This window comes from Arachis hypogaea, chromosome 4 (assembly GCF_003086295.3).
Source record: "Arachis hypogaea cultivar Tifrunner chromosome 4, arahy.Tifrunner.gnm2.J5K5, whole genome shotgun sequence".
Lineage (NCBI taxonomy): Eukaryota > Viridiplantae > Streptophyta > Magnoliopsida > Fabales > Fabaceae > Arachis > Arachis hypogaea.
This window is the reverse complement of record NC_092039.1, coordinates 83835444-83862027: the sequence shown is the minus strand read 5'-3', so window position 1 is coordinate 83862027 and position 26584 is coordinate 83835444. Positions and strand designations below refer to the sequence as shown.

At 35.3% G+C, this 26584-nt stretch overlaps 2 protein-coding genes across 2 annotated transcripts; one reads left to right on the top strand and one right to left on the bottom strand.

Moving 5' to 3' along the window:
• Window positions 1-12757: 12757 nt before the first annotated feature.
• On the bottom strand, window positions 12758-18667 carry LOC140184152 (uncharacterized). The gene is made up of 7 exons (XM_072234447.1): window positions 18640-18667; window positions 17218-17363; window positions 16494-16557; window positions 16310-16387; window positions 14751-14936; window positions 13782-14672; window positions 12758-13083 (listed from the first exon to the last, which is right to left on the bottom strand). Exons 1-7 carry the CDS (start codon window positions 18665-18667, stop codon window positions 12758-12760), a joined length of 1719 nt encoding a protein of 572 aa, XP_072090548.1.
• Window positions 18668-23642: 4975 nt separating this feature from the next.
• LOC140184151 (uncharacterized) lies at window positions 23643-24394 on the top strand. The gene is made up of 2 exons (XM_072234446.1): window positions 23643-23855; window positions 24056-24394. The coding sequence occupies exons 1-2, from the start codon at window positions 23643-23645 to the stop codon at window positions 24392-24394; spliced, it is 552 nt and encodes a 183-aa protein (XP_072090547.1).
• Window positions 24395-26584: the final 2190 nt, after the last annotated feature.

Genomic DNA, 26584 nt, shown 5'->3' with positions numbered 1-26584 from the left:
ATTAGAATTATTCTGTTGGAAAACACCCTGAGAACTATGATTAAAATTTTGTGGCCTCTGAGGTTGCTCTCCCCACTCAAAATTTGGGTGTTGGGTGTTGATAGTTGGGACTTGTATGCCACTCATCTGTTGAGTAAGTAGACTTAATTGCTGAGTCATAAGCTTGTTCTGGGCAAGAATAGCATTAAGAGTTTCTACTTCCATAACACTCTTCTTCTGTGAAGTCTCAATATCTGATGGTGGCTCTTGACATGGGTGGAAAGATGATGGTTCTTGGTAGTTGGAACATGGAGCACAGAAGTTTCTTTGGTTTTGGCTTTGCCAACCAAAATTTTGATAGTTCCTCCATCCACCATAGTATGAATCACTACTTGGATGTAAGTAGTAACCCATGTGATCTCTTTCCATTATTTTTCCTTAGCACAAAATACCAAAAAGGATTAAACGCACCACGTGGTAAACAGGAAAGCAAAGAAGACAAAACAGAAATATTTTTTTTTAGAAAAATTACTGCGGGGACACCAAACATTCCGCGCGATCGCGTGAGCCATGCATCCGTGTCGGTCTTCACTGGTCATCCATTTGGTTTCTTCTTTTTCTCTGCAGAAACTTCATCAAATCCCTCCGAATGCTACCTAAAATAAATAAAATTGCACAAAACTCAAAATAGCATCCATAGTGGCTAAAATATAATTAATTATGAATTAAACTCAACAATTTAGATACAAATTCACTAGGAAAAGATAGACAAGATGCTCACGCATCATAGATCAGAGGAGATTAATGACCACTAGCCCCGACTTTAATCACGTACATTCTTGCCAATGAATGACTCACTCATTGTTAAAGTAGTCAGTAAGAAGTATTAATCCAGAAGAACAAGTATCTCCAAGGCGTTAACTGATTTACTATCATTGTTTCTACGTCTTTGCTTTATTATTTTGTTTATACACCTACAACAATAATTAACTTTCTGCTCGCCTGACTAAGATCTGCAAGATAATCACATCTTGCTTAGTTCAACAATTCTCATAGGATCGACCCTCACTCACCTGAGGTATTACCTAGACAACCCGGTGCACTTGCTGGTTCAGTTGTGCGAGTTCAAATTTTGCGCACCACCCCTACCCCATTTTTGACAGAGAGAACATGGATGAGGAGAGGAGAGGGTGAAGAACCCTAAGTACTATTCACCTACAACTTTCAATCCTACATAACTTTTGATTAGGAGCTTTGATCGTTTTGCCATTTGTGGCCACGCGGAGCTTATCTGCTCCTCTTCATTTTTATCTAAAATTTTGGTAAGCATCTTCCTCACCAAGCTACAGTTTCATTTTTCCTATAAGAATCACGTGTTTGGATTGTGTATTCATGAAACTTGATGATTCTTGTGTTTATGGAAAATTCTAGTTGAGTTTCATCATTAATTCCTGTAGGTAAATGTAAGAGATACTTTTTTCATGTGTTCATAAAATTTTATGAAGTCCTAGTGATTGAATATTGTGTATATTATGTGAAAATAGTATAGATTGAGTATTAGAGGCATTAAGTTGATCATTGGTGTTGCTTGAGCTTGATGGAGGTGAACTTGGAGCTTATACTTGGTGGAATTCAAGAATTAAGGGTTTGATTTTGGCTTTCTAAATGTACGATTTAAGTTTTATTTACCTAAATTTATTTGTGTATTATATGTTTGTCTTGCTTGTGTTTAAATATCTGAGAGGTCTCTCTTGTTGCTGCCGGTTGACACTAAGGGCTGTTCTGTTTGGAGTTTGGAGAGTGGTGAAAATAATGAGAAAAGTGAATTATATTAGAATTCTCTATGATAGTTGCCTAATCATGAATTAGTGAGAACCAAGGATAAAAAGATTGCTGTGTGGAAGCTTAAGATTGCTTAGAGAGTTCTTGTTACCTTATATTGTATCTATTTGGTATTTTTACCATACTAAAAACTCATGGGTTGGGGATTCTCATTTCGTATATAATCCTTGTTTTCCGGATGCAGGTCCTGGTACTCACGGTGAGCTAGAGTTCATCTGAAGACAGCAAAGTTCTTTTGAATTTTGTATTGTATTTTGTTTAGATTTCTCTCCCCTTTATCTTGAAAACTATAATAATGTATAAGTATATATTTTCTTTTGAAATCTTGCCTATAGAAACTTTGATGTATATTGGGAGAGATAAGACGACCTAAACTTCAAAGGTCGTGTGTACATATATATATATATATATGTTATCTTTACTCTATTCCTCCTTTAAGTTCTTATTTTATCACACTTTTTCGAATGTGTTATATGTTTCATACGTGTGTATTCGTGTAATGACCTACATTTTTGAAATCTAAATATAAATAAGTTATAATTTATTTTATTAACTAGAGTTTCTTATTTTTATAAATTATTTTATTAAAAATAATTAAATTAATTTATAACTATTTGAGTTCAATTAAATTCAAATTCTTATATATATTTTTATTATGATAAAGTATTTTACATAATTAACACTATAATTTTAGTAATTTATAAATAATAAAAATTATATGAATATTTTAATTTGAGTAAATTATATTTTTAATTTTAAAAATAGAGTTTAGTTAATAATATTATTATCGAGCTCAATATCCACCGATATGAATAAATATCGGTACTCTTCGGTGAACCTAGTTTTACTAATGCGTCACCGTATATCTTTTATTGTTATATTACTAATGTCATTTTTATTAATAACTCATATATATTATTACTTGTGTTTTAATATATCCATCTTTTATAATTATCTGTTTAAGATATTTATAACTTGAATCGCTGACTCAACAGCTTAGTTTCATGAAACCTACCCCCTAACGTGTCATCAAAACATTCAAAACCATCCTCATCATTATTAATCACCATCCTCAGCATCTCATTTTCTTCCTTAATCGTTACAAGAAGAAAGAAAAAAAAGAGAGAGGGAACGAAATTCCATTGAACTTGAGGGCTTCCGACTTTAATTTCTTGAGATCCATAACTCTAATAAAAATTTCTAATCCAATAAAAGTGTTCATATCCTCTACCTCTACACATTGGCATTAATTTTTTCAGTAAAAGTTGATGGTGACGTAGCTTTCCTTCCCCTTGAGTTCGGCTAATTGGAGTTCTAGGAGGCACAGACGATTTCTGACGTTTTCTTTTTCAGCAGCTCGATCAAAAAGCTTCTTCAGAATTTTCGTTGTTATGATTTTGTATGAAAATAGAATCTGGTAATTTTAGTGTGAATTAAATGTATTCTTGATGTGTGATTGTTGTTTGATGATTATTGCTTGAATTTAAGTGATTTTATGCTTGAAATTTTGTTGAATCTGGTTGTTTTTTATGCTTTAAAGTTTGGGCATTATAGACCTGACAAGAACTGAACAATTTTTGATGTATTTGAGGGCTGTTATTAAGCTTTAATATTGAGAAAATTGATGAGATTTGGTGGTTGAATGATTAAATTAAAGCTGTGAAAATCGGTAACCAAAAAACTCGAAAACGGATTAAAATACAAGTAATATTTTGAAGGAAAATGGCTAAGGGTTTCGGTTTTGGTATAAGAGGAAGATTAGTATTTAAACTTTATTTTTGAAGGGTAACATTGTATTTATATATAAAAATCGAGGTACAATTTGTAATTATATAAGTTTTTGGGTATTTTAGGTAATAAATAAAGTATGCGGGTAAAAATGGGTATATTATAAAAATTTAGGGTTACTTTTATAAATACTGAGATAAGTGGAGTTTCAAATATAATTTTGTAAAAAACATGTTGAGTTAAAAATAAAATTTATAAAAATTTGAGGTTTAAAACATAGATAACAGGAGTTTGAGAATAAGAGCTTTACGAAGCTAAGTTTCTAAGAAAAGATATAAATATTATTTATTTATCATTTAAAATATCTTATTTATATTATTGTTATTATTATTATTTTATTAACTATATTATCTAGTAAAGATATTATTAATATTATTATAAGTCAGAGAAGAGCAAACAAAATGGCCTTAAAAATTTTAGAGAATGCAGACTTAATTAAAGTATATTTTATAATTCTTTTTCATAAGACACTTAGGGAAAGGCAAAGGAATAATGTGAAGATAATTTATATTATGAAGTGATAGAAAACAAAAGAAGGGAGAAAGAAAGAAGTAAGAAAAAAATAGAAAGATGAGAAGGAAAAGAAAAGAAAAAGAACAAAAAGAGAAGGATATATTAAGTAAAAGGATCTCTGCCATAGAAGAGCAGAGAGCAGTGACTGAAAAGATTTTAATGAATGTCTGCCACAGTAGAGAAGATAGAAAAAAATATTAATTAAAGGGATCTCTGCTATAGTAGAGTAAAGAACAAAGATTAAAAAGAAATTGAGTGTTATTTAGGCATTAGTACCAAGTGTCTAGTGGGGACGGCGATGCGTAACGCTCACTTGATATTATAGGGATAGCTTAGTGGGGACGGCGATGTGTAATGCTCACTGGAGACCGAAAGGAAACTTCCCCCATGAGGACGGTGATGCGTAACGCTCATGGAGGGGACGTTGGCTGAGATAGGAACGGCGGCACGAAACGCTTAGCTCAGGACCAGTGTCGGGAATCAGGCAATAAACCGACACATGAGCTCAAGGCATGTATAAGAATAGACATGCATCATACTTGTTTACTCATACTTCTCTGTGATATGTGTTTTCTGTGATTGTGTATGTGTGCTTATTGACTTGTGATTTTCTCTGTATCTCTGGTTTGTTAAAGTTATTTGTATTATGAGGTTTGTTGCTATTGGCCACCTATTGAAGATTGTAAGTAGGCTGTTGTAAAATTCCTGTGTAACAAATAATCTTCTATGCAGGTGCGGAGACTTAGTGCGAATCTACAAGAGCATAGAAGATTATGTTCACGAGTTGATTTGTTAGAATTTATTTTTTCCTCGTCATTTATTGCCTTGATTTTTAGAGGGGAAGGTTTTGTTTTTGAGAATCTTAGAATAAGTCTATGTATTGAATGATATGTTAATATTTATACCTTTATAGTTATGTGGTTTAAAATAAAAAATCTCTATTTACGTAATTAGAAGTTTCGGTTCGTATTCATAGATGCTCAATATTAAATAAATATAGTATGGAATTGAAGGTTTATAAGTAAGTAACACCTGAGCTTTTAGTGCGATCATGAGGTACTAAAAGTTAGGGTGTTACATTATGGTATCAGAGCAGTTCGTTCCTGTTAGAGTCTTGGGAATGGACTGACTATGCTTCACTGCATATTCTGAGTATCTGTCATGCAATAGGACTTGTCCTAGTGACAAGAATTTAAGTTTCAGATGCATGATTGTCTATTGACTAATGCTATTAGTCGACCGTTGCATCTCTCATGGTATTAGGTCTGACCAACTTAATACTAATTATTCATGTATATAAAAACACTAATGGATTATCATAGACAAACTAGAAGTAATAGGTAATGCGAATCATGAGATTTTGGAGACGTTAGAGGTTACTTTTGAGGGTTTACTCCATTTCGAAGTATGATCTTTATTCTTGCCGCATAATTCAGTGCTCCATTTTCCTCTTTTATCATTTGTATTGAATTTTCTTGCTTCAGATTTTCCCTTTAGAATATGATTTGACTATATTTCAACCATTCTTTATCGCTCTTGCATATCTCTACTTGAACGTAATCCTAATTATTCACTTGATACATTTAAAACATCCTTGATATTGCTCATATTCCTCTTTATGAACGATGTGTTCTTTGATTTGGCTTTGAACTTTTTTTGCATAACAATGATTCTTAAGTCTTTAAAAACGTTAGATGTTCTTTCTTATTAGTTTGCATCGAAACAGGTACTCTTTCAGTGCCACGTGATAGACGTAATGTTTATTCATTTATTTTTCATCTCTTTGGTCCCTTGTTTAATTCTTTTCAAAACCAGATTTGATTATCCATCTTTATCATTATGTTTACACTTCTTCATAAATTATGTACCTTTCGATCTGACTTTGAATTTGTTCTGATTCAACGCATAATCCTTAATTCTTAAGCAATTTGAAACCTTAAGAGTTACGATTCGTAGCAAGCTAATTATGCAATTGATCCTTCTGCTTCGCATTCTGTAACTTATGCGCTTGCTACTCAGATTACAACCCTTGACTTTGTGTTCCTTTACATGAATGATATAATCCCTTGATAAAAATTTCGAACTTGTTTTGATACGATAAACCATTTCTTGTACTTTTTTCGGAAGATCTTATTTTGGAATCTTCTTTAAAGAGAGTTTTGTTTTGATTCTTTTTATATTTGATCCTATCTGTTCACTCAAATCTTTTCGACTATTCATCCTTAACATTGATTATATTGTTCTCATGAATCCAGATTCTTTTTCATAGATTTCGAATTTATTTTATTGTATCAATTTTCGAGGGCGAAAATTTTTGTAAGGTGGGTAGAATGTAACGACCCACATTTTTTAAATCTAAATATAAATAAGTTATAATTTTTTTTATTAATTGGAGTTCCTTATTTTTATAAGTTATTTTATTAAAAATAATTAAATTAATTCTATAACTATTTGAGTTCAATTAAATTCAGATTCATATATATATTTTTATTATGAAAAGTATTTTACATAATTAACACTATAATTTTAATAATTTATAAATAATAAAAATTATATGTATATTTTAATTTGAGTAAATGACATTTTTAATTTTAAAAATAGAATTTAGTTAATAATATTATTATCGAGCTCAATATCCTCCGATATGAGTAAATATTGGTACTATTCAGTGAACTTAGTTTTGCTAATGCTTCACTGTATATCTTTTATCGTTATGTTGCTAATATCATTTATATTAATAACTCATATATATATATATATATATATATATATATATATATATATATATATATTACTTGTATTTTAATATATCCATCTTTTATAATTATCCGTTTAAAATATTTATAACTTGAATCGCTAACTCAGCAACTTAGTTTCATCACACCCACCCCTTACATGTCACCAAACCATTCAAAACCATCCTTATCATTATTAATCACCAGCATCAGCATCGGATTTTCTTCCTTAAATGTTACAAGAAGAAAGGAAAAAAGAGAAAGAGGGACGTAAATTCCTTGGAACTTGAGAGCTTCCGACTTCGATTTCTTAAAATTTATAACTCCAATAAAAAATCTAATCCGATAAAAATGTTCGTATCTTTTTCTTCTACACATTGGCGTCACTTTTTCCATAGAAGTTGATGGTGACGTAGCTCCCCTTCCCCTTGAGTTCGGCCAATTGGAGTTCTATGACGTTTTCTTTTTCAGCAGCTCGATCAAAAGACTTCTCCATAGTTTTCATTGTTTTGTTTTTGTACTGAAGAAGAATTTGGTAATTTTAATGTGAATTAAATGTATTCTTTATGTGTGATTGTTGGTTTGATGATTATTGCTTGAATTTGAGTGATTTTATGCTTGAAAATTTGTTGAATCTCGTTGATTTTGATGATTTAAAGTTCGGGCATTATAGACCTGACAAGAACTGAATTGTTTTTTATATATTTGAGGGCTGTTGTTAAGCTTTAATATTGAGAAAATTGATGAGATTTGGTGGTTGAAAAATTAAATTAAAAGCTGTGAAAAATCGGTAACCTAAAAGCTCAAAAATGGATTAAAATACAATTAATATTTTGAAAGGAAAGGGCTAAGGGTTTCGGTTTTGGTATAAGAGAAAGATTACTATTTAAACTTTATTTTTGAAGGGTAACATTGTATTTATATATAAAAATTGAGGTACATTTGTAATTATATAATTTTTTGGGTATTTTGGGTAATAAATAAAGTGTGGGGATAAAAATAGGTATTTTATAAAAGTTTAGGATATATTAAGTAAAAGGATCCCTGCCATAAAAGAGCAGGGAGCAGTGCTAAAAAGATTTTAATGAATATCTACCACAGTAGAGTAGATAGAAAAAAATATTAATTAAAGATATCTTTGCCATAGTAGAGTAGAGTGCAAATATTAAAAAGAAATTGAGTGTTGTTTGGGCATTAGTGCCAAGTGTCTAGTGGGGACAGCAATGCGTAACACTCACTGGAGATTGAAAGGAAGGTTCCCCCATGAGGGCGGCGATGCGTAACGCTCAAAGAGGGAACGTTGGCTGAGATAGGGGCGGCAGTACGAAACCTTATCTCAGGACCAGTGTCGAAAATCGAGCAACAAATTGACACATAAGCTCATGACCTGTATTGGACTAGACATGCATTATACTTATTTGCTCATACTTCTCTGTGATATGTGTTTTTTGTGATTGTGTGTGTGTGCTTATTGACTTGGAATTTTCTCTGTATCTCTGGTTTGTTAAAGTTGTTTGTATTATGAGGTTTGTTGCTATTGGCTTCCTGTTGAAGATTGTAAGCAGGCTGTTGTAAAATTTCTGTGTAACAAATAACAAAATGGATATAACTATACACCCGAATCCTACTAAGAACTCCCTAGTTCTTACCACCTATTTTCACCTCTTTCAGCTATAGGTGCGGAGGTTTAGTACGGAGTTACAGGAGTATGGAAGATTATATTCACGAGTTGAGTTGTTAGAATTTATTTTCCCTTCGTCATTTATTGTCTTGATTTTTATAGGGGAAGGATTTGTTTTTGAGTATTTTGAAATAAGTCTATGTATTTAATGCTATGTGAATATATATACCTTTGTAGTTAAATGGTTTAAAATAAAAAATCTCCGTTTACTTAGTAAAAGTTTCGGTTCGTATTTTTAGAGCTCAATATTAAATAAATATAGTATGAAATCGAAGGTTTAGAAATAAGTAACGCCTGAACTTTTAATACGATTATGAAGAACTAAAAGTTAGGATGTTACAGTTGGCGCTCGCGATTTTCTTTAACTCTTTTTCAGACTTCTCGTTTAATAATCTTTTAATTATATATATGTATTATAACTCCATCTTGAATCGTACCACTTTATTATCATTGACTTATGACTTGAGTATAAGAATATAAATAATAGGGTCTTACAAGGCCCACTTAGAAAAAGCCCCTCCGACACCAGAAAAGGCAAGAATCAGCCAAAGATCCACAACAATTTTACTTGTAACAACCTTCTGAAAAGAGGATACAGGATAAATCCCGAAAATCCCTTAATCTAAGGAATTCATCCTCAATCTAAGGGATTCATCATGGATCCTCACTACCACTATAAGTAAGGAGCTATAAGCTCTCCAGAGGTATATACACAAACCCTAATCTCATCCTTCCTCTTTAAATATTTTCTGACTTAAGTCGGAGTATTATTATAGGTACCATCCCCACTATCTCTCGGTCATCGTCTGATGTTAGAACTACCAGTCTTGATCTTTCTTATCTTAATTTCGGTTAGCAAACAAATACTAATTATTTTGATTTTTTATTTTACATTTTGATAATTATTATCTACAACCTCTGTGTTGCTAATAATAATTACTTTTATCGGCAACCACATGACCAATGGCACAGCTTGAAAAAATTCTTTAGAGAGGCCAAAAATTAAACACAATATTTAATAATAGCAAAGAATAATTTTTAATTTTTTAATAAAAATTATTTATTGTTTGGACATCTTTACATAAGCATGATATTTAAAGACAAATTCATATATATATATATATATATATATATATATATATATATATATATATATATATATATATATATATATATTAATGTGATAAATTAATTTTAAAGATAAGAAATATATGAAATATCTTAATATTATTTTATGTTATTTAAAAATAATTTATATTATTAAATTGATGAAACAAGTATTTTAAAAAGAATGACTTTTTATTTTTTTAAATATTGTGAAACCTAAAAAAAATATATATATAATTGTATGATTTAAAAATTATTATGTATGAGATTTGTACCCACAAATTTATAAAAAAAATTAATTTTAATAAATTAACCAAATCAACTACAAAAATACTTATAATATCATATATACCTAGTAGTTTTTAAAAACTTTGGGACCATATGGCTCTCCATCTTCCTATGATATTCTGTCTCTGTATATGAACATTGGCGGAGCTTTATTGGGACAACAGAGGCCATGGTCTCCCCAAAACTTTTGTAAGTAGTTCTATCTCAGAAAAATAAGTTAGCTCAATTGGTTAAAATGATATACTTTCAATTTATATACCTAGATTTACCACCATTCTTTAAAACTTTTTTCTTGCATGCTTATATTTAAATCAATATTTCACTGAATTATATTTAGTTTCTCATATATTTTCATGTATTATTTTATTTTTAGAATAATAAAAATTATAGTATAACTAGTAGTAATATCAGTTATTAATAAAAAATTAATATTTTATTTTAAATCAACATTATAACTTAAATATTATTGTAGTATCAATACTATTTACATTAATAAATTTTGATATTTTTATTTTATAAGAAATTTAAGATTTTATTTTATTGTATTATATTATTTGATTATAATAAAAATAATACTAAAGATAATTAGTCTTGAGACTTTTGAGAGATAAATATTATCAAAAATAAATTAATCTTTTAAAAGTCCCCCCTCCCTTCTAATATTGAAAATAGGTACACCTGAAATTATTGACTTTATTTATTTTATAAACACAAATCATCAATATCAAATTTATTTCAATGAGAAATTATTCTTGTATATTTATTAGAAAAAATTATATGTATTATTTTTGTTCGTATAGTTTTTATTTTATTATTAAAAATAAAAATAAAAAGTTTTTTGTTTTAATAAAAAATATAAATTTTAGTTTTTAATATATTTATTATGTATATATTAAAATGAGAGAGAGAGAGAGAATAATATTGGTATAGGTATATATATCAACGCTTAAAAAATTTGTGACACAAAAATATTAAGTGTTACTACACATATTTTAAGCAAGTGCTATGGTGTAGATAGAAAATTCTTTCTACATTTATAGATGACACTTGTCGAAAGTTGAGAGTGATTTCGTGCTATGTTTAAACGTGACGGGAGACAATTTTTGAATCTATAGAATCCAATGCAGCTTAGGATCCAAGTCTTGGAGATCCCCAATGGCCACTGCCGTTGGTATTTATTGTTAATACACCTAATTAGTAGAATAACTAATGAGAGGTTTCTTTTTTTTTTGACAGAATTTTAGTATTTTATTAATGTATGAAGTCGTGCTCAGTACGAAAAAATTTTATAAAAGTAAAAAAAATTATATATTTCGATATTTAAAACAAAAATTCAAAATAAATATTATTTTAAGAAATTTATAAAATTATTATCAAAATCAAAGTTTAACTTAAAAAAAGTGAGTAATAATTATTTTATATTTTTTTAAGTAAAATAATTATACATTGATACATAATTTAAAATAAAATTAAAATATTTATATTAGAATTCTATTTTTTTAAAGACTTTTCTATAAACAACATTGATGGTTGAATTTGCAGACATTCCTACGTGATTCATAAGTAAAACTTTTAAACATCTCTTACTCTTAACTCTTGAAAGTGCTACATATAGTTGGGCGTGTGTAAAAACTGGTTTGGGCAAGTACAATCAAACATGAGATAAAGTTTGTCCCTGAGACTTATTAATTGTCATGGCAAATGATACTATTATGGAAATCTGTCTTCGTTGGAATCTAACTGGGACGGTTTCATTTGTTGGTACCATATTCATTCTTGGAATCAAAGCAATATGACCAACATTATTACCCGTTAAGACTTCACATTCTATGACATGATTTCCAAGCTTCCTAACTTCTAGCCTTGTACCATTACAAAGACCACTGGATTAGTCAATATTCCTCAGTAACATCACCGGAACACCAACCTTGAGTATTAATTTATGTGGAGGCAAACCAGAGCAATTTATGCTATTCAGTAATTCAAGACCATATAGATCTAGTTGACTCTCCATATTCCCTTCATCCATACAAATGGAATCCGAACTAAGATATCATTTTTCCCCTCCAGGAATGATAGCCATCAGATGGTTGTTGACCTCTTCAACGATGTCTAGTGTGGGAGCCAGTATAGGTCTTGCTTTGAAAAAATCCTTTGAGGACATGTTTTCCAAAATATTTGGATAAGAAAAATGAACCAACTCATTAAATGCCTAGTCCGAAGAAGGAATAACAATATCTCCTGGAAGACATATCTCAGATTCATCATCCATATTGTCACCTATTAGACCATCACCAACTTTCAATAACCACTCACCAAATTGTTCTGTCTCATCTTGATTTGAAGCATTCGTCTCTACAGAGAGTCTCATGTTTTTTGTTAGTTTGAGCACATGACAAAACTTCCAAAGGTAAGACGAATTCATGGTTGAATGAACGATATCTTGTCTCGATCCTCGTAGAATGACAGGAAGAATTTGTCTAAAGTCTCCACCTAGTACAACCACTTTTCCTCCAAAGGGCAAATCTTTGCTATATGTTAGAGAATACCTCATGGTATCACCCAAGTATTTATCAAGCGCTTCATAGCAGTATCTACTAACCATTGGAGCCTCATCCCAAATTATAAGTTTAGCTTTCAACAGCAACATTGCTTGAGGGGAACCAGGTTTGATGTTACATACAGAATTTTCAGTTATATTCAGTAGTATTTTGAACCTTGAGTGTGCCGTTCTTCCATTAGGAAGAAGTAAAGATGCAATACCACTCGAAGCAACGTTTAACATTATATCACCCTTTGAGCGATTCTCAGCAGACATAAGGTTTCAGAGAAATATTTTTCCAGTACCCCCATGACCATACATAAAGAAAAAACCCCCTTCATCACAATACACAGCTGTAACAATTTTATCGAATGCATATCTCTGCTCAGGTGTTGCGATGGCTAACATGTCTGAGGCATTTTTCTTTAAATCATCCCTGTTAAAGTTTAGCTCTTCCCTAATAACCCTTTCGGTTAACAAAGAACTATCAACTTCAGTTGCTAAAGGCATAGGAGGATAGTCTTTCAAGGTTTTACCATAGGAATGTAAGATCTTGTCTATATCCATTAAGCACAATTGCTTAATCTCATCATCTGACATTGTTAACTCTGCATATTATACGATACTATAAAAATTCAATCAAACTAAAAATGATCAATAAGGAAGAACTTTTATAATTGTAATTAATAAAAACTCACCCCTCATGTTCATCACGGCTCTCTGTCGATACAAAATATCATCTGAGAGTTCATGCCAACATCTATCCCAGACATGTTCTGGTCTTGAGATATTATTGGATGTTAATAGAATGATAAATAACCTCCTAACATATGATCCTGAGGTCCATGAGCTTGCTTTCTTAATTGCATCAATGAATTCTTTGTCATCTTGCAAGAGTCCAAGGGCGAAGCATGCATCTCTATACGTAGCATAAATTGTTCCTCCTACTTATATCTCGAAAACTCATACATCCTCTTTGAGTATTCAAGAGAAGTCGTTGGTAATATTCTTCGGTATTTGCTGCAAAAAACTTGGTTAATATCCGACTTTTAAGTTGTTAAATGGATTAAGGTACGCTATTTTAATTATTATGTAGCTACACATCCGCATAAGAATAAAAATCCTAAAAAATATAGAAAAATAAAAAATTGTATAATCTACAGATTATAACTGTTGAAATTTATTTGAACATTTATTTTGTAGTGTAGATAAATCAAATAAAATAGACGTGGGGTACAGGCTGTTAAGATTCAAATTTAAATCATTAAATAAGTAAGATCAAAATTGAATATAAACTCGTCATTACCTGCAGGTATATGAGTCAACCTTCCAATTGTGAAGACTTTCTTTCGAGGAAACCATTTTGAAGAATCATCCTTCCAAACAAACTTGGTTGAAAACTCAATATAAGTCAGACTTCGAGCATAGGGATATGACATGTTCGCCACCATCCATCCCAAAAACATGGACTTATGAGATATTGCTCTTTCGATGATATCATTCACATTAGAAGCTTCACCATAAACCACAGGTTGCTCATCCTCCAAATAGAATGGAAGTCTAATCACAAATGGTTCTTTCTCTTGGATTTTGTATCCAAATAGACGCCAGACTGCCTCACATGCCAAAATGTACCTACAATCATAGTAATTCCTAATTTCGTCTACAACTTGTGTGGCTTCTGACGGATCACCAACATTGTATAGAGTAGCTGTTACGCGGTCACTACCCTTGTGTACATACTTAAACAGATACTTAATAGAACTTGTTTGGCATGTGTATTCCACATTTATGTGGCACTCGAACTTGAGCAACAATTCTGGATTACACGGAACAATGAACTTATTGTCTAGTAAACATTCTCTTTTCTTCACTGTTCGACCGTTATCAATATGCCTATATTTGGGAAATTCGGCCTCATCAATGAGTATTCGCTGTCTAAACTCTTTAGGATAGAACTTTGAACAGGATCCATTCTTCATGCAAGGTAATTTCTTGTTGTACGGACCACATGGACCATGTACCATGTAATTTTGAATAGCTCCATATAGATTTGGCCTTTCATTTTCATCGGGAATCTCAGCTGTTATATGTTTGTCTATGTGATCTGGTGTTTGTGGCTTGAACTTGTTACTCATGAATAAAAGGATATGTGCATGTGGAAGCCCTCTCTTTTGAAACTCTACAGTGCAAACGTCTGAAAATTGAAAAAGACAAATGAGCAAAGCATTATAATATAAGATTTTAATAAAGCGTTTCATAAACACAGACTTACATCCTAAAATTTTGCCAAAGATTTTTCCCTCTTTTAGGTCATCAATCAAACCATCAAGCTTGGTCTTGAAAACTCGACACAATATATCAGGACAGTCTTCTGCCTTCAATCCAATGGAAGTCACTTCTCTTTTTATCTCATCCCATTCAGGGTTACAGGTCATGGTGATAAAATAGCTAGGATATCCTGCATATTTGTAAATTACAAATGCATCTTTACAATTATTCATCATATACCTAGGTCCACCGATAAAAGTACAGGGAAGAATGATTCTTTTTTCAAGCCTTGCAGCATCTACATCCCCGTATATAAGATTTTCATGTAGACATTTATATTTATCAACCCTCTACTGTGGTTGTTTACACCTAAAGAATTTTAACCTCTCTGATTCCACCATTGTGTAGGCATCTATCAGAAACTGTTGGAATAATCTCTTTGATCGCAGAATTAACAGAGATTCACCTGTCCTTTTCTGTAGTCGAAAAGCAAAGAATTGTCGCAAAGTGATTGTTTTGTTTTTCTTTGTAGGCCTAGTAGAGATAGAATCTGATGTTGTAATACCCAAACGAAATCCATCCTCCCCATATGAAAACAACAATGGATATTGCAAGGATAAATAAGATGGATGAAAAACATCAATCCGCTAGAACTTTCTAGATTGACTCTCTATAATAATATCTCTATCTTTGCTAAGTTATTTGACATCGCCAACTATCAATGCAGCCACCTCAGATGCAAATGGCAAGTTGTATGTCCTGCCATCTGTAGTCCTTTTACTAATCAACTTAAGCTTTATGTTTGTGCAATTTTTCTGTTGGTACCTATCTCTTGCATAGCAAAAACTCTTTGCCAAACTATTATATTTGTATAGCATGTTTCTTAATATTGCCACAATTTTCCTATCCCGCTCATTTATAGCTTCATTGGAACCGCAAAAAAAAATAATAAAATTTATGTTATTTTCTCTCACAGATAAGAAATAATTAAAAAATTTGACTGGTTGCAGAAAAATTACCGAAGTGTGCCTATTCGATTATCAATCTCATTTTCTGTGTCATAGATATATAGATGGGCAAATGTTGGTCACAAACTATCAGGAGGAAGTAAGCTACCAATGCTATGGCAGTTTTGAACCCCAAGCTTAAAAATTGGAGGAGCAGTCCCATTGTTCACCCCACGGTCAATTTTTCTGGCCATTGATGTAAAACAAAATATTTAATTAAATGACTTTATATTTTTTAGGAAATGAATACTTCTTTGATCTCCTCCAGTATGAAGCTGAATGAGCTCATCAGGAGGCACAAAAAGTAGAGGAAGCTCGATCTTTCCTTCCATACGACATAATGAAAACTTTGGTTGGGGCGACTGTTTGGATTTAGCAAGTCTTTCTCCAGACCACATCCATGCTTTACAGTGTTGACATTGATAAATAGGATTTTCTATATCCCAAACATCTGTCGAATGAACTCTCTTTAGATACTCAGTTGTCATACCGATGCAATTTACTCTATGATGTACACAAAGTTGCAAATAAACATACAGATTAAAATTTTACATACCGTCTAAGGTTTCTGAGGATGGTATAAAATTATCTTCCATATCCACATCCACCATTGAATCATCATAACCATTCAAAACTATAATAAATAAAAATTATAAAAAATGCAAACATATATGTTGATGTATTACTAATATATCTCTTGCAAACTACAAACTTAAATTCTTGATATAATGAGAAATTACCTTCATCATCAACAAAAGGGTCAATATGTCGGCCACTTTGTGTGTCACCGCTTGGTGGGTGCGTCTTAACAATTGATAAATTTACATCTTTATAAAATTGTGCCAAATTAATAGCCACCAAAGCAACAACAGAGGAAGATTGTCCTTTTTGCACCCCAATTAAAGTAGAACTTCTTTACAAAAAGTTCAATTTTATTCCACTAAACATTAGATACTATAGGAAAGAAAAGAATATAATAATGATGATAATCTTTTCTTAATTACCTTTCTGTTAGGCACGTTCTATGGGAACCACAGTGTGATGGAAGCTGATTTTACGGAACGACTTCAGTTAGATTATTGGCAAGTCCTTGTACACTGGAGTATGCTAGAATTGTAATAAATCTATGTTATATAAATGATTTCCAATGAACTATACTTTTTGTTAAATATTGGTGTATGAATCATTTGGCAATCATTAATTATACGTACTATTTGTTAACACGGACAGTGGAGTTCTTGTCAATGAGGGATCCGTCTGTAGAGTTAATGATTTAGATCTTATCTTTGATGTAGAAGGTCTTACATAATCAGAAGGAGTATTTTTCTGTCCAATTCTATGCGAGGCACAGTGTACACCATACATAGATAGTTGCTTCCCTATGAATGAGTAATGAGAAATATATAAAAAATTTTCGTCATTAAACTGATATAAATTAAATTTAGATAAATATGAGTCAATTACAGTAATGTCACTTTTATCCTCACTGGAATGTAAACTGAGAATATTAGATGAGGTACCAGTTTCTCGACACACTGTTCCTTGACTTGTAGTAATATGATGCACATTTTTAGGTACGTCAAAATTTGTATTATTGTTGTTCTTCGACACTGTTAAGTCAAGAAAAATAAATGAAACACAAATAATAATTATTCAATTAACTAATCTCGTATTTGATTTTATACAATTTTAGTAGTATACTTTTATAGTTAAACGTATATAAATAGGGGAGCACCCATAGGTAGAAAATCACTCCTCTCAAACACTAATCCTCTCCCTTCTCTCTCTACAAAGAAATAATATTCCGTGGGCAAACACAAGAGGCAAGCTCGAAGAAGCGTTAGGAAAAAGGGTAGGGAAATATGTTTTTTTTTTAAATGCTTGGCATGTGTTATGTTTCATTTTTATATTGTTACTTTCTTCCATTCACGAATGTTATCATGACATTAAATTTCATTCACTCACCTTTCATTCATGTTGAGCATGTCTTTCCACCATGTCACTCACGTCTTCTTGAAGCATTATTATATGTCTCCTTATGATGTTCATCCAGTTATTTACTATACCCATTTTGTGCTCTTTCATATAATTATGTTGTTAATATTCCCTTTAGGACGAGAGTACATGCCCTCTTATACTGCTTGTTCAATATCCTATATTATTGTATTAATATTCCCTTAGGGCCGAGAGTACATGCCATCTTATGTCTTGTTCAACATATAGGCATATGTGTGATCTCTTACATGGCTATTATTTATAATATTTTAATTAAATTATTTAACATACCTTATTGTATTATGTGCATCCATGTGATCTATTATATCATCATGTTATCATTACTCCTTTAAAATCAAGAGTACATGCTTTCTCAAATATTTTGTTTAAAAATTTAATCCTATGTGCATCCATGTGATCTCTTCTATCATTACTCCTTTAAAGTCAAGAGTACATGCTTTCTCAAATATTTTGTTTAAAAATTTAATCCTATGTGCATCCATGTGATCTCTTCTATCATTATTCCTTTAAAGTCAAGAGTACATGATTTCTCAAATATTTTGTTTTAAAATTTAATCCTATGCTATTATACTACCAAGATCCTTTAAATTGGGAAACCCATACATATGTTAGAGTCTCATGATTTTTTTTTATATATCCCTTTATCATCATAATTGTCCCTTTTCTTGCATGATCCCTTCTCATATGATTTTTCTCGTGTGTACGTCTAAATAACCAAAATGTAAATTGAACTGAGGGAATGACCCTTCGGTAAGGGAAGGTGACCCCCAAAGACAAGATATCGAGATGATCCCTCGGTAAGGGAGGGTGATCGATCGAGATGATCCTTCGGTAAGGGAAGGTGATCGCCAAAACGCTTGGGATAAGAACCTTCGGTAAGGGAAGGAGACTCCCGCATTTTATACCGGTTTGAGCTCAATACCCTCCATAAAAGTTATAAATTAAGAAAGAAGAAGGCACGAATGAAAGCTTGAGTTCTATGTTTTTCCTTAGATTTAATTATGATTATGTTGATGTTATCATTCTATCTTCCTATATGTGTTTCTTTTTTTTGCACACATATTTTACAAAAGAAAAGATGCATACTACATGCCATGTTATATGCTTGTTTTTTTAAAAATCCCGCACGTGGGCTGGAGATGGATATGGAGGTGTTGCATAGCACCCCTACTGAGACGCTAGGTTCTCACTTCCTTTCTTTTCCCATACTGTCTCCAGAGGAACATGGCACAGCGGATAGAGACGACGCAGTGCCCCCCCCCCCCGAGGGTAACTTCTGAGTATGACCCCTCAAAGCATGCGTGGGTAGTTGCGACCACTACTACCGTGCTCCAGACTATTTATTTAGGTCGAGAATCCGTGGAAGAAGGACCCCAACTGCCCGTCGTAACCTTCCTAGATAGAAATGCTTCGACATCTAGAAAGCGGTCACCTAAGGTGGTACACCTCGAGTCCGACTCCGAGACCGAGGGAGAGGAGTCCGACAACCCTGGCCAGAAGGAAGACACCATGGAGGAGGATCCAGAGGAGGAGTTAAACCCTTGCGGAAGTCCAAAGGTGGAATACGTGCCCTATTCTCCCACTTCGGCACCCCGTCGAGTTTTGGTTCACCCCACGCAGCGGAACCGGGTCTTCACCGCGCGAAAGGGTGTTGGAGGGAGACCCCTGGTACCTCGATTCGTGAATAACTGAAGACTCCTGATCAAGGATAGGATAGGAAGCAAGTATGGGAGCCTCTTCGACGAGATTAGTTTAGGACGTAGTTAGTTTCTTTTCCTATTTTAGTTTCCTATAAGTATTTTTATTTTGAAACGTACTCATGGTTAAGAGGTTTATTTCACTTTGATTCAAATTCCAATGCTTTAGCGCTACTCATTTTCCGCTCTACGCGCATTTCCTCCTGCCTCGCATAACGATTAAGTCCTTCTTTTTCTTGGCTCAAGTTTGGCACCTTATCTTAAAGACTTTCACAATAGTATAAAACTTAGGGTGTTACATTATTGGTATCAGAGCAAAGTCGATCCTAGGAGATATGACTAATGAAACCTCTTCCTATGGTTATCTATAAACAGGGGACCCATGGCAAGTCGTGGACGCCCGCGTGGAACAAGCTCGAACTCCTCAACCCTAGCAAAGCACATGAAGGAGATGGCCAAGGCAATGAAGGAGCAGGACCAAGCCACTACTCTGATGGCTCAACAACTGTCCACTGGGGGCAGGGACCCCAATACTCCCAGACTAGAGGAGGGACAAGACCGTACAACTTTTGCTGACTTCAAGAAGATTGGTCCGCCTGAATTCCGTGGGGCCCTCGACCCTGATAAGGCAGAGGAATGGCTGACAGAAATGGAGAAAGTATTCACAATTTTTCCATGCACTGAGGTGCAGCAAGTGAATTATGCTACCTTCATGCTCAAAGCTGATGCTGAATTTTGGTGGGATGGAGCAAGACGGTTGTTGGAGGATGCTGGAACAGATATCAGCTGGGCCACCTTCAAGGAAGCTTTCTACAAGAAGTACTTCCCCCTTTCTGTTCGAGAGTCCAAGGAGATGGAGTTTCTTCAGCTGAAGCAAGATAGGATGAGCATTGCAGAATACACAGAGAGGTTCGAGAGGCTCTGCAAATTTTCCGCAATGTATAAGGCTAATCCAGATGAAAAGTGGAAATGTATGAAGTATCAAGGAGGGCTCAGGGCAGAGATCCTAACCGCAATAGCCCCACTGGAAATCCGGGAGTTCTCCTCCCTTGTTAGAAAGTGCCAAGTGATCGAGGAATGCACCAAGAAACTAGCGTCAGAAAGAAGCGAGGCTTTCAAGAAAAGGCAGCTGAATCAAGGATTCTCTCAGCAGCTGTCGTAGAAGAAGGCCTTTCTTGGAAGACCTACAGGAAGGCAATCTCAACAGGGCACGAACCGCCAGAAACCTCCCACTGCCACCGCACCAAAGGCCACCGAACTCAAGGAGTGTGCCTCGTGTGGAAAGCAACATAGGGGCAGGTGCCTGGCCGGGCAAAATGTCTGCTTCCGGTGTTTCCAGCCAGGACATATCGCCAGGGAATGTCCAGCAGTTCCCCCACCCTCTGCCGATGCACCCCAACGTCAAGGACGAGTTTTTGCCTTCAGCAGCGAGGAAGCCCACCAGTCAGAAGATCGAATCAAGGGTAAGTGCACAATTAATGGAGCTCCTTTAACTATCCTATATGATACCAGTGCTTCTCATTCATTTATATCTCTCTCTGCTACTAGTAGAATCAGTTTATGCATGACCAAACTACCATATGTCCTACTAGTGACCACCCCAGCCGGTAAGAGTGTCGAAACTCAGCAGGTTTGTCAGAGGGTTTGCATCCTCATTTCAGATAGATCATACTTTGCTGACCTAGTGTGCCTCCCTTTAGTAGGATTAGACATCATCCTAGGAATGGATTGGCTCAACAAAAACCGAGTCTTGTTAGATTGTTTTGAGAGAAAGGTCATCTTCTCTTCTCAATCCATACGAGACATACGTGATCTTCCAAGATCCTCCGAAGACACACGTACAAGGCAAGGATATGCCTTGCTAAATTCGGTAAAAGCAGATTCCCATCAGGAGTTCTGTGAGATACCGGTAGTACAAGACTTTTCAGATGTCTTTCCCAAAGATATACCTTCGTTTCCCCCAACACGAGAGGTTGAGTTCTCCATAGAACTGATGCCTGGGACAGGGCCAATCTCCATAGCCCCTTACCGGATGGCTCCATTGGAACTCACGGAACTGAAGAACCAACTAGAGGAGCTGCTACGAAAAGGATTCATCCGACCAAGTGCCTCTCCCTGGGGAGCTCCAGTATTGTTTGTGAAGAAAAAGGACGGCAGCATGCGTCTCTGCGTGGACTATAGGCAACTCAACAAAATCACGGTGAAGAACAAGTATCTCCTCCCAAGAATAGATGACTTAATGGACCAACTACAAGGTGCAACAGTGTTCTCAAAGATCGACCTGAGATCAGGGTATCATCAAATAAGAGTAAGAGAGGAAGACATTCCAAAGACAGCATTTCGAACGAGATACGGACACTACGAGTTCACAGTAATGTCTTTTGGGTTGACCAATGCCCCCGCCGTCTTTATGGACTACATGAATAGGATTTTTCGACCTTACCTCGACAGTTTCGTGGTGGTATTCATAGATGATATTTTGATTTTCTCCAAGACAGAAGAAGAACACAGGGAGCACTTGCGCGTAATACTGGGGACCCTTCGAGAGAAAAAGTTGTACGCGAAACTATCCAAGTGTGAGTTTTGGATGAAGGAGGTACAATTTCTTGGACATATGGTTTCCGGCAACGGAATATTAGTAGATCCCAGTAAGATAGACTCGGTACTAAACTGGGAAAGGCCGACGTCAGTCACAGAAATAAGGAGTTTTTTAGGATTGGCGGGCTACTATAGAAGGTTCATAAGAGGGTTTTCTCAACTAGCCCTGCCGTTAACTCGTTTAACCAGGAAGGATACCCCGTTTACTTGGACGCCAGACTGCGAAAGAAGCTTCCAGGAGTTAAAGTGTCGCTTGACATCCGCCCCAGTACTAGCCTTACCTAACCCCGACATGGCCTTCGAAGTTTACTGCGATGCCTCAGGACAAGGATTGGGTTGCGTACTAATGCAATGCAAAAAGGTAGTGGCGTATGCGTCAAGACAACTGAAGACCCACGAAGCCAACTATCCAAATCACGACCTTGAACTAGCCGCGATAGTATTTGCGTTGAAGACATGGAGGCATCATTTGTACGGAGTTGGGTTTCAAGTATTCTCCGATCATAAGAGCTTAAAGTACCTGTTCGACCAGAAGGAACTCAACATGCGACAAAGGAGGTGGATGGAGTTTCTTAAAGATTATGACTTTGTTCTAAATTACCACCCAGGAAAGGCTAACTTGGTGGCTGACGCTCTGAGTCGGAAGGTACTCAAGGCATCATGGCTAATGATAAAGGAGGCAGAGTTGATAAAGAACTTCAGAGACATGAACTTACAAGTCACCCTCGCTCCAAAAAGCATACGTCTGAACCACCTAACAGTGGCAAGTCAATTCAAAGAACAAATAACTAAGGCACAGAGCTCCGACCCTGATTTTCAAGAAACCCTACGCCTTGTCAAAGAAGGAAAATTGAAAGGCTTCACCAAAGGAGAGGACAAGGTATGGAGATACCAAGGACGAATCTGTGTCTCAAAGGAAGGCGATCTTCAAAGCAAGATTGTGGAAGAAGCCCACAAAGGAGATTTCAGCATTCATCCTAGCATGACGAAGATGTACCATGATTTGAAAAAGATGTTCTGGTGGCCAGGGATGAAAAAGGATTTAGCTACAGTCGTGAATACATGTCTGGTTTGTCAGAAGGTAAAAATCGAACATCAGAAACCATCAGGGGTATTGCAACCCCTTGGCATCCCAGAGTGGAAATGGGAGGACATATCGATGGATTTCGTCATGGGACTACCTCGTACTCAAGCAGGGCGTGACGCTATATGGGTCATCGTGGACCGACTTACAAAGACTGCCCACTTTCTACCAGTTAAGGTGACCGACTCATTGGAAAGACTAGCCACGCTGTATATAAAAGAGATCGTGAGGTTACATGGGGTACCAACAACCATAGTCTCGGACAGAGACCCAAGATTTACCTCGAGGTTTTGGAACACACTGCAGAAGGCATTCGGGACAAAATTGTGCCTGAGCACATCGTACCACCCGCAAACAGATGGACAAACGGAGAGGACCATCCAGACGTTGGAAGACATGTTACAAGCTTGTGTCCTGGACAAACCAGGAAGTGGGAGAGTCACCTACCACTGATCGGGTTTGCTTATAACAACAGTTACCATGGTAGCATCGGGATGGCACCATATGAGGCACTGTACGGGCGAAGATGCCAATCTCCTTTATGCTGGTACGGACTGGAAGATAAAGGCTACTTAGGACCGGAGTTAGTAAGACAGACCACAGAAGATATCAAGAGGATAAGAGAAAGAATGTACATTGCCCAAAGTCGACAAAAGAGTTATGCAGATCAACGGAGAAAATCCCTCGAATTTCAGGAAGGTGATCACGTATTCCTAAAAATCACCCCCACCACCGGGTTAAGGTACGAAAACTAAGCCCCCGGTACCTGGGTCCATTCCAAATCCTCCGGCGTATAGGAAAGTCGGCATACCAGCTTGCCCTACCACCAAATCTATCAAGACTACACAACGTGTTCCAGGTGTCCCAACTCCGAAAATACCAGCACGATCCAAGCCATGTGTTGTAGCAAGAGGATGTAACACTCAAAGACGACCTGACTTTTGAACTACCAGCCATAGAGATTGTAGATAGAAGCATGAAGCAACTAAGGAACAAGACGATACAACTGGTAAAAGTGGCATGGGGTAGCGGCAATTCCAGAGACTACACATGGGAAAAAGAGGCAGACATGAGACAGAAGTTTCCGAACTTGTTTACAGGTAACAATCATGGTGAGGATCTCCTTTTCTCCACAACAGTTGGAAATTACAGTAAGACCCCTAAGTTATTTAAGACGACCCTTATCGACCAAGTTCAGACATGGAATTTGGGGACAAATTCTTTTCTTACGGGGGTGATAATGTAACAACCACCCCTTCTAGAAACAAAATTAAACTTTGAAGTTTGAAAATCGGTTAGGAGATAAGATTAGAATTTTTGAAATTTTGGATAGGAACCTAGTAACCACCCTCAGTTTGAAATTTAAAATATCCCAACCACCCCATCCTCAAACGTATATAAATAGGGGAGCACCCATAGGTAGAAAATCACTCCTCTCAAACACTAATCCTCTCCCTTCTCTCTCCACAAAGAAATAATATTCCGTGGGCAAACACAAGAGGCAAGCTCGAAGAAGCGTTAGGAAAAAGAGTAGGGAATTATGTTTTTTTTTTTTTAATGCTTGGCATGTGTTATGTTTCATTTTTATATTGTTACTTTCTTCCATTCACGAATGTTATCATGACATTAAATTTCTTTCACTCACCTTTCATTCATGTTGAGCATGTCTTTCCACCATGTCATTCACGTCTTCTTGAAGCATTATTATATGTCTCCTTATGATGTTCATCCAATTATTTACTATACCCATTTTGTGCTCTTTCATATAATTATGTTGTTAATATTCCCTTTAGGACGAGAGTACATGCCCTCTTATACTGCTTATTCAATATCCTATATTATTGTATTAATATTCCCTTAGGGCCGGGAGTACATGCCATCTTATGTCTTGTTCAACATATAGGCATATGTGTGATCTCTTACATGGCTATTATTTATATTTTAATTAAATTATTTAACATACCTTATTGTATTATGTGCATCCATGTGATCTATTATATCATCATGTTATCATTACTCCTTTAAACTCAAGAGTACATGCTTTCTCAAATATTTTGTTTAAAAATTTAATCCTATGTGCATCCATGTGATCGCTTCTATCATTACTCCTTTAAAGTCAAGAGTACATGCTTTCTCAAATATTTTGTTTAAAAATTTAATCCTATGTGCATCCATGTGATGTCTTCTATCATTATTCCTTTAAAGTCAAGAGTACATGATTTCTCAAATATTTTGTTTTAAAATTTAATCCTATGCTATTATACTACCAAGATCCTTTAAATTGGGAAACCCATACATATGTTAGAGTCTCATGATTTTTTTTGATATATCCCTTTATCATCATAATTGTCCCTTTTCTTGCATGATCCCTTCTCATATGATTTTTCTCGTGTGTACGTCTAAATAACCTAAATGTAAATTGAACTGAGGGAATGACCCTTCGGTAAGGGAAGGTGACCCCCAAAGACAAGAGATCGAGATGATCCCTCGGTAAGGGAGGGTGATCGATCGAGATGATCCTTCGGTAAGGGAAGGTGATCGCCAAAACGCTTGGGATAAGAACCTTCGGTAAGGGAAGGGGACTCCCGCATTTTATACCGGTTTGAGCTCAATACCCTCCATAAAAGTTATAAATTAAGAAAGAAGAAGGCACGAATGAAAGCTTGAGTTCTATGTTTTTCCTTAGATTTAATTATGATTATGTTGATGTTATCATTCTATCTTCCTATATATGTTTCTTTTTTTTTTTGCACACATGTTTTACAAAAGAAAAGATGCATACTACATGCCATGTTATACGCTTGTTTTTTTAAAAATTCCGCACGTGGGCTGGAGATGGATATGGAGGTGTTGCATAGCACCCCTACTGAGACGCTAGGTTCTCACTTCCTTTCTTTTCCCATACTGTCTCCAGAGGAACATGGCACAGCGGATAGAGACGACGCAGTGCCCCCCCCCCCCGAGGGTAACTTCTGAGTATGACCCCTCAAAGCACGCGTGGGTAGTTGCGACCACTACTACCGTGCTCCAGACTATTTATTTAGGTCGAGAACCCGTGGAAGAAGGACCCCAACTGCCCGTCGTAACCTTCCTAGATAGAAATGCTTCGACATCTAGAAAGCGGTCACCTAAGGTGGTACACCTCGAGTCCGACTCCGAGACCGAGGGAGAGGAGTCCGACAACCCTGGCCAGAAGGAAGACACCATGGAGGAGGATCCAGAGGAGGAGTTGAACCCTTGCGGAAGTCCAAAGGTGGAATACGTGCCCTATTCTCCCACTTCGGCACCCCGTCGAGTTTTGGTTCACCCCACGCAGCGGAACCGGGTCTTCACCACGCGAAAGGGTGTTGGAGGGAGACCCCTGGTACCTCGATTCGTGAATAACTGAAGACTCCTGATCAAGGATAGGATAGGAAGCAAGTATGGGAGCCTCTTC

Coding starts and splice junctions, on each gene's coding strand:
- LOC140184152 (XM_072234447.1), bottom strand. CDS start 18,667: ATGCGGGAGTCTCCTTCCCTTACCGAAG. Junction 16,558..17,217: donor AGGATAAAAGTGACATTACT/GTAATTGACTCA, acceptor TCAATTGTTAAG/ACGCACCCACCAAGCGGTGA. Junction 16,388..16,493: donor CCCTTTTGTTGATGATGAAG/GTAATTTCTCAT, acceptor TATTTATTATAG/TTTTGAATGGTTATGATGAT.
- LOC140184151 (XM_072234446.1), top strand. CDS start 23,643: ATGGCACCATATGAGGCACTGTACGGGCGAAGATGCCAATCTCCTTTA. Junction 23,856..24,055: donor AATTTCAGGAAGGTGATCAC/GTATTCCTAAAA, acceptor CATGTGTTGTAG/CAAGAGGATGTAACACTCAA.